At 35.5% G+C, this 11,995-nt stretch overlaps 2 protein-coding genes across 2 annotated transcripts; both read right to left on the reverse strand.

Moving 5' to 3' along the window:
- Positions 1-426: 426 nt before the first annotated feature.
- Positions 427-1,533, reverse strand: LOC141292077 (proteinase-activated receptor 1-like). The gene has a single exon (XM_073824041.1). The coding sequence runs from the start codon at positions 1,531-1,533 to the stop codon at positions 427-429; it is 1,107 nt and encodes a 368-aa protein (XP_073680142.1).
- Positions 1,534-6,519: 4,986 nt separating this feature from the next.
- On the reverse strand, positions 6,520-7,702 carry LOC141292079 (proteinase-activated receptor 1-like). Its single transcript, XM_073824042.1, has 2 exons — positions 7,687-7,702; positions 6,520-7,637 (listed from the first exon to the last, which is right to left on the reverse strand). The coding sequence occupies exons 1-2, from the start codon at positions 7,700-7,702 to the stop codon at positions 6,520-6,522; spliced, it is 1,134 nt and encodes a 377-aa protein (XP_073680143.1).
- Positions 7,703-11,995: the final 4,293 nt, after the last annotated feature.

An 11,995-nucleotide genomic window follows, 5' to 3' on the forward strand; every position in this document is an offset into this window, starting at 1 on the left:
CTTCAGAGATGAATAAAGTTTATCCTTATCCTTAAACTTTCTTCATCGCTGGCAACCAATATGATGCATTGGCTGTAAATCATCAAGTAAATATTACACTAGCCTACTTACGGTAGTGCACTTTTGTTTTGTTTTAGTTTTTAAACTCTATTGTTTTTACATTTAAACATATTTTAAGTAGATTATAAAGATTATAGATTATACATGAGAAAGTTACACTTATCAGCACTGCAAATTTTACAAACACCATGCATTTTAATTGTGTGTTATATGATTATATACAATACATGCAATATGTTTTACATACATACCAACATTAAAAGCAAACATATCATTCCAGTAATTTAAAACTAGCATTTGAATACAGCTGAATGAACCTGTAAAACAGTGCAATACAGACTGTGCATTCAAAAATTCACCATCAGTTCACACCTGAATGCGAGCCTGAGTGTACTCACAGCTCAGGTTAGAGGATTTTGTTTGACTGTTTGTGTTTGATGGTGTGGTTGTGCTTTTTGTCTTCCTCCACCAGATCAGAGAGCGGATCTGCTTTCTGCATTGAGACGAGCCATAGTAGTAGAGCAGAGGATCTAGAAAAACACTTGAGCTTCCCAAACACACAGCCATCAGGTAGTATCTCCCCTCCTCGCTGCTGCCTCCGGTGGCTAAACGAACACAGTGGTACAACAAGATGCCATTCGTTGGTGCAAAGCTCATTACAAACTCCATCAGCACAGCTATAGCCATAATCACAGCTCTCCTTCGCTTGTCTGAGGACGAGGTTTTTAAGTGATCATTCTTGGTGGTGAGCACATATATGATAGTAGAGTAACTCACTAAGGTGACAACCAAAGGAAAGAAGAAGTAGAGGCAGGAGAGGATAGAGAACAGATATGCATACAGCTGTGTGTGATGCAGAACATCGTGGCAGGTGATGCCAACATCCTTTATCTTGAATGTTTGTTTTATAGAGAGAATTGGCACAGTACCAGTGAACGCCAGCAGCCAGACCAAGGCACATACACATGTGGCTTTCCTTGCGGTCCTCCAGGTCAGAGAGGCAATGGGAAACGCCACGGCCAGCAGTCTGTCCACACTCATGCTCATCATCAGCAGTATGGAGCAGTACATGTAGCAGTAGTAAGCTGCACTGAGCACACGACACGCCGCCTCACCGAACACCCAATCTGAAGCGTTCAGGTGGTAGTGGATCTTCAGAGGCAGCAGCAGGGTGAAGAGCAGGTCCACACACGCCAGATGAGACATGTAGATCACCGCTGGTTTCTTCTCTCGAATCTTACAGGTGAACGTCACCAAGGCCAAAGCATTCAGGGGTAAACTAATGAGGAAGATGATGATGTAGAATGAGGGCATGATGCGTGTGACCAGAAGGCCTTTGAGGAAGTCAACAGACTCGTCTGAGATGTTGTATGCATCCTGTGTAGTCTTGTTACAATTCACTTCATTCAGATCAGTGCTGTTACATGGCTGGACTTCGACAAAACGGATAATGATTGAATCTGTAAAAAACATGCGAAAATTTAAAAAAGGTGAACAGAGGGCTTTTCTCACTTGAAAATAGTTAACTTTAAGTCATCTCAAAACCCCAGGAAAACGGAATCTTGAGTTACCTTGCCTCAAGTTTCACACTGCTCATATTTTACCCGGTGTTAAAGGACACCTTTTATGCCCCATTTTACAATATGTATTAGTCTCAGGTGTCCCCAGAATGTGTCTGTGAGGTTTCAGCTCAAAATACCCTACAGATCATTTGTAAAAAAAAAATTGTTTTCAAAATGTGTATTCTGAGTGAAAGCAGGAACACACTAAATGCAAAAATGCTATTTTTAAATGCTAATGAGCAGCTGTTCCCTGCCCCCTTTTCAGTTTGTGCCTCAGATACTCTCAAAAATCATATTTTTGGTTTTGATTATCATTTATCTATTGCACTGAAATTGTGCATTTTTAACCATGTTAATTTAAAATGTCACAGGGCATGTGAGTACTAAAGTTCTCTTTTATGTCTTATTGCACTGAAGCATCTGTCAAGAACAACCTCGGAGTTTCAAAAAACTGCAACTTCGGCCATCAAATGGAACCATACAGGACTTCTTCAGAGGCTCCACGAGACTGTCGTTCGGATGCAAGTATAGTTTCTTCCACTAAACAGAGGTTTTGTGTAAGCTATCGTATTCTATGCTTTCGATTAGAAACTGATGGTCCTTTTAGATGGTCAGCTCAGCCGCACCCCCTTTTCCTGTACTGTTTTAGCCATCCTCCTACCCTACCCTGTATGAGTGATTGTATGTTTGTTTGTTAGATTAGTTATATGTTAGTTGTTAGTTAATAAAACTCTTGTGCACAAATTACATGAGTCTCTTATTCGGCCTTGCAAATTAATGATTTAATTCCGCTACAGTTACTACTGGTGGCTGATAAAAATAATTGTAAGTAATCAAAATTAATTGTAATTATTTATACTGTGTTTACATTTCCCTTTTGAGCTAAGTTCAATACAGCACTTAAACTGTCGAATACACACAAGTTATTGTTAGAAATGCACACGAGCTACAAAAACAGTTGGTTATGTCTGTAAAGGTAAACAGCATGGGAAAGATCTGTGTGGCAGCAGCATAATGTACAGTAAATAAATCAATAAATCTAATGCTCACTTGTCTCCTATGAGGCTGGGACTCTAAATAGCGTTCTTTGCTTATCTGTGCAGAAATTGAAAGAACTTTTGAACTTTTTGCCATGGCGTAAGAACTGGTATACCGTTGTTGCTTGCAAAAACAAAATGTGGGTGGAAACGTGCAGATTAATGGGCAGTAATATCATAATAAGATCCCCTTTCTATGTCACGGGGATACATTGTTAAAATAATTTTTTTTTAAAAATGAAGAATACAAGAATACTATTAGAATAAAGTTGAAAATTGTGAGAATAAAGTCAAGATATTACAAGAATAAAGTTGAAAACATTTTTTTTTTTTGTAATTGCTATGAATTAATTCTTGTAATTTTTATTTAATTCTTAAAATATTTGGACTATTCTCATAATTTTGACTATTGTCAAATTATTTCAACTTTATTCTTAAAATATTTGGATTTTATTCTTGAAATATTTGGACTTTATTCGTGAAATATTTGGACTTTATTCTTGAAATATTTCATGAAATAATACTTTTTTTTTTTACAAAATATTTTTCCTTTATTCTCAAAATATTTCAACTATTTTCATAATTTTGACTTTATTCTCTGTATATTTTAACTTTATTCTTGTAATTTTTACCTTATTCTAAAAACATTTCGCCTTATTCTCATAATTTTGACTATTGTCTAAAGATATTTAGACAAAACAGATTTTCATGATATGTCCCCTTTAACAAATTACTGGCTATTCTTAATGTTCTAATGTGCATATTTGCAGTGTCAGCCCTGCTGAAAAAAATAAATAAAATAGAAACCATCACAGAAATTCTAATGGCAGCAGAGTAATATAGAGTACACATTTCCACTACAAATACCATTACAAACATTACAAACCATACACTTTAAACCATTAAAACCAATACAAATCTCTTGTGGTGTATTTTGGGACACATTCCATTAGGATTTAGTGGTTTTACCAAGCCGCAATAACCAATTACCAGTAGAAACCCACCGGGTCCATTACAGTTTCCTGAAAAACTGCTTTTAGGTTGATGATCTAAACAACTCATGCTTAAACAAACATTTAATTTATAGTAAAAATACTGAATCAGATCCTATGTTTTCTCTGTGAGTTCTAGAGTTGCTTGCTTCACCTGTGATTCCAGAATCCTCTAAATACTCAATCACTGGTCAGTCATTTACTGTACAATATGCATAACACTTCATTTTGGAATAATAATTTGATTATGAAGTGCAGTAATGATTACACAACACATGTAGAGCTCAGATGTTACAAACTGCTTCTGGAGGTCTGGAAAATTTACCTGAAAATATTTTTATGGAATCGATCATGGATGAGACTATGGAATAGTTTGTGGAATATTTCACAGGATGGCCTCCAAAATATTCTCTGGAATAATTTACATAGAACATCGCATCTGAAAAGGAGTCATTTTGTGTTGTCTCGTAGGTCTCTGTCATAACAGTGTAGTTGTGTTCAGAGCCATCTGCAACCAAACAAACAAAATGTTAATTTCAATGGCATGACCAGAAAAATAAAGGCGACTGTGACACATTTGCTATAAGAGGCCTTGAAGAAAATTTTTATCTTAAATCCAGTCAAAACACAGGACCATCTAATGTAAATGGTACTGTTAGAATATATTCTACGCATGTGAATTAATTGAATGCAATGGCATACTTGCCAAAAGGTCATGTATAGCTAGTCCACTGTCTATGCAACCAAAACTACGATGATTCAAAAAGCTCAAAAAGGCGAATGAAAGCGGTTTAATCCAAGTCTTGTAAAGAGCTATGTTCCTTGTATGATAAACACAGTTAATTTTTGTGTTCATAATTCAGAAACTTCTCAGGTAACAGTATATATTATTTTACTTGTGTTTTACAGATTAACCAAAGTCTTTAGGGTTTGGAACAACATGACAGCAAAATCGCTGCAGGCCGCACCTCTACCTGGTGACCCTGAATTGAATTCATTAGACATCTACTTTGAAGACTGATTGTCATCAATTAGCTCATCAGTCTGTTCAGAGCTGCTTAAAGAGCTTTCTGCAACCAAACAGACCAAAACACTATCAGTGAAAACACACAAGCTACTTAGGGGAATTGGGACTCATTAGCAAAGAGGCCTTAATTACGATGTCAAGCTAAATAATTTCTTATAAGCACTATTAGTAGCCCACCTATTAGCAGTTGGATCTCTGTTAATTTCATGCGATTATTTAATAACTCTGAGGAAAACAAACTCATAAGAAATGCAATCTCATAGAAAGGACTGTTTACAAAAGACCATATGATGTGACCTAAATGCAATGAATGCTCTTTATGTAAAATCTAATGACAGAAAGTGGCAAAATGGCAACACTTTACATTAATTTGTGCATGTCAGTGGATTGTAAATAATTCACATGAACTTCTATCATGCATAGAAAAGTTAAAGTAGCATGCATTACTTGTTATTTGTTGACATTCAAAGGAATAGTAAACTTAAAAATTAAAAATCTGAAAATGTTTTTAAGAATGTTGGTAGTCAAACTTACTTAAGTTGCATGGACAAAAAAATTCACAGAAGAATGAAAGTCATACAAAGTCATACAAAACATGAGGGTGAGTAAATTATACAATTTTTTTTTTTTTGGTAAACTGTCCTTTAATTGCAGTTTAACCTTGTTGTTCCAAGACAAACTTTAAATGTATTGTCCACACGTGACACCTATATTAACCTGTGTACACAGAACAATTATTAATATTGGAGTATCATAAAAATACCATAGTATGTGAAAAAAACACCAATTAGAATTAAAGAAACAACAACAACAACAAAAACACAGTATATAAAATGAAGACAAATTAAAGTGAAAAATATTTGTTTAAGCTATCGCACAATTTAAACCAGCCATACACAAAACAAGCATCCTTACATACATAATATGATACAGTCAAGGTTTCATCTGCATAGTTAAACATCATCAAAGGACTGTGATTAAAAGTCATACTTCTGTCATGCACAACTGCACTAATGTACTTACCGTTAAAGGTGGCAGTGCATGCATGTAGAAGTATAATGGAAAACAAGATCATTCTGACTCCCATGATACCGATCAGAGGTCACTTCCTATATGTAGATTAATCTCTGTACAGTGCTGAGTGCTAGGTCTATTCTGTGAGGCTTGCATTTATATATGGTGACATCACTGGATTCTCCACCCTCCACCGAGCCCAAATGCATTGCTATTCATTGAGAAATTGAGCTGTAATTGCAGACATCACAGCTCCGAATGACAGATAGATGAATGATGGTTTATTTAGGTGTTTTCGCTAAAGCTCCAACATAATTTCATTATATAAAGCCCCAAAGACCTGCCTTCATACAATTCAATTTTCTTGTTCATAAGTGCATGTCATTACTTATTATCATCTTGATTAACTTTTTTACTGCTGACAATCAATACGATGCACTGGCTGTAAGTAAATATTACACTATTTATTGCATGTTTGTTGACTGTGTTCTAAAATGACATTTATGGAATAAGAACTCTCATGTGAAGACTCTTTTTAAGTACACATTTTAAGTACAAGAGATTAAATGAGGAAGTTACACTTATCAGCATTGTAACAGAACGCATATTGCAACATAAACCATGAAGATATACAAATTTTCCAGACACCATTTTAAGATACAAACTCAATGCACTTACATTTTGTGTTAAAAATACGAACATTAAAATATACATATTTAAGGCATTTAAAACTGGCAATTGAATTCAGTTGAGTGAACATATAAAACAGTAATTATCTGTGCAATATTAAAAATGTATCTTTAGTATTAAAAAAAATCATTGTCACTTCACACCTGAATGCGAGCCTGAGTGTACTCGCAGCTCAGGTTAGAGGATTTTGTTTGACTGTTTGTGTTTGATGGTGTGATTGTGCCTTTTGTCTTCCTCCACCAGATCAGAGAGTGGATCTGCTTTCTGCATTGAGACGAGCCGTAGTAGTACAGCAGAGGATCTAGAAAAACACTTGCGCTTCCCAAACACACAGCCATCAGGTAGTATTTCCCCTCCTCACTGCTGCCTCCAGTGGCTAAACGAACACAGTGGTACAACAAAATGCCATTTGTTGGTGCAAAACACATTACAAACTCCACCAGCACAGCTACAGTCATAATCACAGCTCTCCTTCGCTTATCTGAGTATGTTGTTTTCAAATGATCATTCTTGGTAGTGAGCACATATATGATAGCAGAGTAACTCACTAAGGTGACCACCAGAGGCAAGAAGAAGTAGAGGCAGGAGAGGATGGAGAACAGATATGCATACAGCTGTGTGTGATGCAGAATGTCGTGGCAGGTGATGCCAACATCCTTTATCTTGAATGTTTGTTGTATGGAGAGAAGTGGCACAGTACCAGCAAACGCCAGCAGCCAGACCAAGGCACATATGTATGTGGCTTTCCTTGTGCTCCTCCAGGTCAGAGAGGCGATGGGAAACACCACGGCCAGCAGTCTGTCCACACTCATGCTCATCATCAGCAGTATGGAGCAGTACATGTAGCAGTAGTAAACTGCACTGAGCACACGACACGCCACCTCACCGAACACCCAATCTGAAGAGTTCAGCTGGTAGTGGATCTTCAGAGGCAGCAGCAGGGTGAAGAGCAGGTCCACACACGCCAGGTGAGACATGTAGATCACCGCTGGTTTCTTCTCTCGAATCCTACAGGTGAAGTTTACCAAGGCCAAAGTGTTTAGGGGTAAACTAATGAGGAAGATGATGATGTAGAATGAGGGCATGAGGCGTGTGACCATTGGGCCTTTGAGGAAGAGAACAGCATCATCTGTGATATTATATGCATCCAGTGTAGTCTCGTTGCATTGCTCTCTATACAGATCGGTGCTGTTACATGGCTGTTTAAATGGAATAATTCTTTCTATTACATTGATAATCCGGGTAATGATTGGATCTGTAAACAAACATGCAAAAACTAAATTAATAAGGGCAGTGGAACTTGCCAACACCACCAGACATGTTTACATACCAGTACTAAATGAAAAAAAGTGATATTCAGGCAAAATAAGCAAAATGTACACATCTTCATTCTGTTCAAAAGCTTTCTGGAGCATCAGTCAGCATTTGAACCTTCTGTAATAGTTGCATACGAGTCCATTAGTTGTCCTCCATGAGAAAAGATGGATCTCAAAATCATACAGTCATTGTTGGAAAGGGTTCAAAAAGCTGAAAAACCAAATATTCTGTGGGACCTGATGGATTTTTCATAAGAACAACAGGGAGTTTAACTGTTCAGGACAAACAAGAGACTAAACGAATGAATCACTAAAGAAAAAGCACAGCTGTGGATCATTCAGGCAACAACACAGTATTAAGAATCAAGGGAATGTAAACTTTTAAATGGGGACATTTTTTTTAATTGAACTATTATTTTCTCTGTGGACTATGTGTAAACTTCTATGTGACATGTCTTATTCAGGTCAGTACTAAATAAAAAAATAACATGCATATGGTGTGATCCCTGTTATTTTGATAAAAATAATTAACATTTTGCAGATTCTGCAAGGTGTATGTAAACTTTTGACTTCAACTCTATGTTTTCTTTTTGACTAATAAATTTTATTGCTTCACCTGTGATTCCTTTCAGAATCTTTAAAATAATAACAGAGACCCAAAATCCTCTAAACACCCAAACACTGTCCAGTGACTTAATGTACAATCAGCATATGAGCTCTTTCATTTGAAATATTTGATTACGAACTGTAGTAATGATCTCATGTCACTGACATGACAAATTGCTTCTGAATGTCTGAAAATTTTACCTGGAGGCTCTAATATGGAATAGTTTATGAATAAGGTTTCAGAATAGTTTATGGAATATGTTCCCGAGTAGTCGCCGGAATAATCTTCATAATCTTCATCCAAAGGGGTATCATCTTCTGTTGTCTCATAGTTCTCTATCTTAACAGCGGAATTGCTTCCATCTGTAACCAAACAAAAATATTTTTTAAGTTTTGATGGCATTGCCGGACAAATAAATGCGACTGTGACATATTTTTTAACAGACGCTTTGAAGAATATGTTTATCTTAATAACTCCAGTCAAAATATAGGTCTATCTGCTGTAAAAAATAAAATTAAATACTGTTTGCTACCTGTCTATTTTAATTGAGCAAAAGCAGTGTTTTTTAGCTGCCTGCATGATTTAAAAAAACGTATTCGTTTGTCTCACAATTTTAAGAGTGCCTTAGAGTTAAAAATTAATGATAAGTCATATAATGTCAATTCAACCAGATAATCAATCCATTAAAGTCAAAACAAGTTTAATTACTGATGTACTTACCATATATATGCACAAATATAATAGAAAGCAGGAAAGGTTTGAACTCCATTAGCACTGATCAAATAGACTTTAAAGTCGTCAAAAATCTCTAGATGAGAAAACACCCGTGTTGCGTCTGTCACTGCGTGCCCAGTTTCTTCTCTGTGGTTATGCCAGGATGTGATACAGGCAATTTTCAATGATTCTGTAAAAAAAAAAAATGAGCGCCACCCTCAGGAGGTCTATGCGGTTGGCCATTCCTGTTGGTTCTCAGTGTGGTTTTTGCTTAAAGTGTGTCTCTTCTTGCTCATATTATCTTGCGCCCTATATGATCAACTGCATTTGAAATGACTTTATAATCCCATTTTGACCAATTACCATGATAGGACAATGAACATGCATTAAACAAGAGTAGAAAATGACACTGTCCATGTGACTGTGTGAGTGTTTTACATTAAATGCTCAGCCATCCATGCTATGAATCCTGTGCCTGTTTCTGTATGGAGCTCATATTATGACAATACTTTTTGAATTTGAATTGTACAAATTTGAATTATTGACAAGTGTCATTTAACAAACCTAAATATTATATGGCATTTAACATAGTTCTGAATTCGATTTTTTTTTTCAACTTGATTATTGAACATTTGAAATTGAACGGTCCGTGTACCTACGTATAATTGGTTTTCTCGATTTTGTTTTTAAAACAAACAAACGAATAAATGATTGGTTTATGCAATATTTACATTTTCTTGAGAACACAAAAACGAATTTCATTCATATTTTCAATTTTGTTTTCATTACACGTCGTTCAAATGCAGATATTAAAAAGTCAACAAAACCAAATCGAAAAATTAAAGTTTTTTTGAACAAAGCGCGTTTTAGTACACCGGAAGCTCTCTGCTGCCACTTTCACTTGAGACGGGCGTAAACATACGGAGCCCGCAGCGTCACCTGCAGGAGAAAAATAATCAATCCGTGGCGAAGGTTTTGCAAATTGTCCCCTGAGTTTATAAACCGTTTCTGAAAAACGATAGAGTTTGGAGAGGAGAAGGTAAAAAGCAATACAAAACTGTACCGGTGATGTTAATTATTTTGCTTTCAAACTGAATGCAATGTAATAATATATATTTATTAATAACATTAACATCATGCATCTAACTCTGGGTGAAAAGCTTATAATACAATCACTAAAATATGTCGTCATAAGAATGAATAGTTTGCAAACACATTTCTAGGTTATTTAAAAATAAAACATTCATGAATTATTGTATTAGAAACATTTTACTGTCTTAAGTGCACTCATTTATTAGCCTATAAATTAAAATAATAATAATTATTATTAGTAGTATTATTTACGGTGACGCAAACAGCTTATATGCTGTTTCAGCTATTAAAATAGTTCAGGAAAGTGGTTGCTTCATTTAGTTTTTTTATTAAATTAATTTAGAAAAATGTTTAGAGCATTTTATTGTTCGTTCAATATAAGTTTTTTTTTTTTAAGCAACAACCAAGCAGCCAGCGACAGACAGTGAGTTGATCATAGCCTGTGTTTGATCAGTTTTGCCTTCTCAAATCATCACGACTTGCCTACAATAAAATCTATAGGCCTAAAAGGGTTCAAGTATAAAACAATGTTAATTTCAACAATAAACTAATATAAAAGTGTTTATATTCACCGCCTGTGTTTTATCCTATTGGTAATTATTGTAAAATAAAGGCTAAAACGCTTGTGTTTTCTGAGTCAGTGTCGCAAGGATGAAGTTGCCAATCGCCATTTCCTCTTTGGACGCTTTTAGAGAGAAATTAATCTTTACAGACTACATAATGAAATAGTTTTTGTTTTTGATTTGTTCTATTTCGTTAAGTAATAATTTAAAGCTTTCTATAAATACATGTATCTTGTCTGTGAATTATGTATTCGCTGAGTTTTGCTGAGAATAACTCCTATTGAGATGACATGAGGGGTCATGTTTGTTTTCAACGTTTCAAGCACCATTTGCAACGTTTTGTTGATATTGTGAGTGCACACAAATAAAAGTAGACCCTTTACAGTTTCGAATAATGTATTACTCGTACCTTTATGAGCAAAAATAACGGAATATTTTAAATTGTTTCCACTGCAAAAATGCAAGTGATTGTGCTGGCGCCTCCATGTCCTGCAAAGAGGCTCTCCGTACAAACGATTGCATTTGTGCCTAATAGCGCACATTTATATTATTTTAACGTTGAAATTAACATTGTTTTATACTTTAACTCTTTTAGGCCTAGATCTATATTTATTTTAGGCAAGTCGTGATTATCTGAGAAGGCAAAATTGATCAAACACAATATGATCAACTCATTCTCTGCCGCTTGCCGCTTGGTCGTTACTTTAAAAATCAAAAACTTATATTTAACGAACGAAAAAATGCTCCAAACGTTTTTTCTAAATTAACTTAATAAAAACGAAACGAAATATAATCACTTTGCGTTACATACAAAACTAGACTATTTTAATAGCTGAAACAATACACAGTTTCGTGAGAAGAGGGGAAAAAGACGTCGGGTTTGGGTCGGATTGGGGCCCATTACTGAATTCTGATAAACTCGGGCCAGCATCTAGGGCTAGGGCCTGGATTTGTAATTATTATAATTATTATAGACTAAATAAATGGGTGCACTTAAGACAGTAAACTGTTTATTATAATGAATGCTTTATTTTTAAATAACCTTTTACAGCTTTAGAAATGTGTTATACTATTCATTCTGAACACGTAGACTAATCTTGGCGATTTTATTATAAGCTTTTCACCCAGAGTTAGATGCATGCTTCACTGTTAGGCTAATGTTATTATTAAATAAGCAAATCCCAAACCCTTGGGAACTGATTGCGAAAGCGTGCGCACTGTTTATGAATTTGTGGGTAGGGATTCAAAATCCGAAGGCACGGTTTACAAAATCTGAGCGCACAGATTGGAAATTCGCGGGTACGGTTTGTTATTCCGTGGG

The sequence above is a fragment of the Garra rufa genome, chromosome 19 (assembly GCF_049309525.1).
Source record: "Garra rufa chromosome 19, GarRuf1.0, whole genome shotgun sequence".
Classification (NCBI taxonomy): domain Eukaryota; kingdom Metazoa; phylum Chordata; class Actinopteri; order Cypriniformes; family Cyprinidae; genus Garra; species Garra rufa.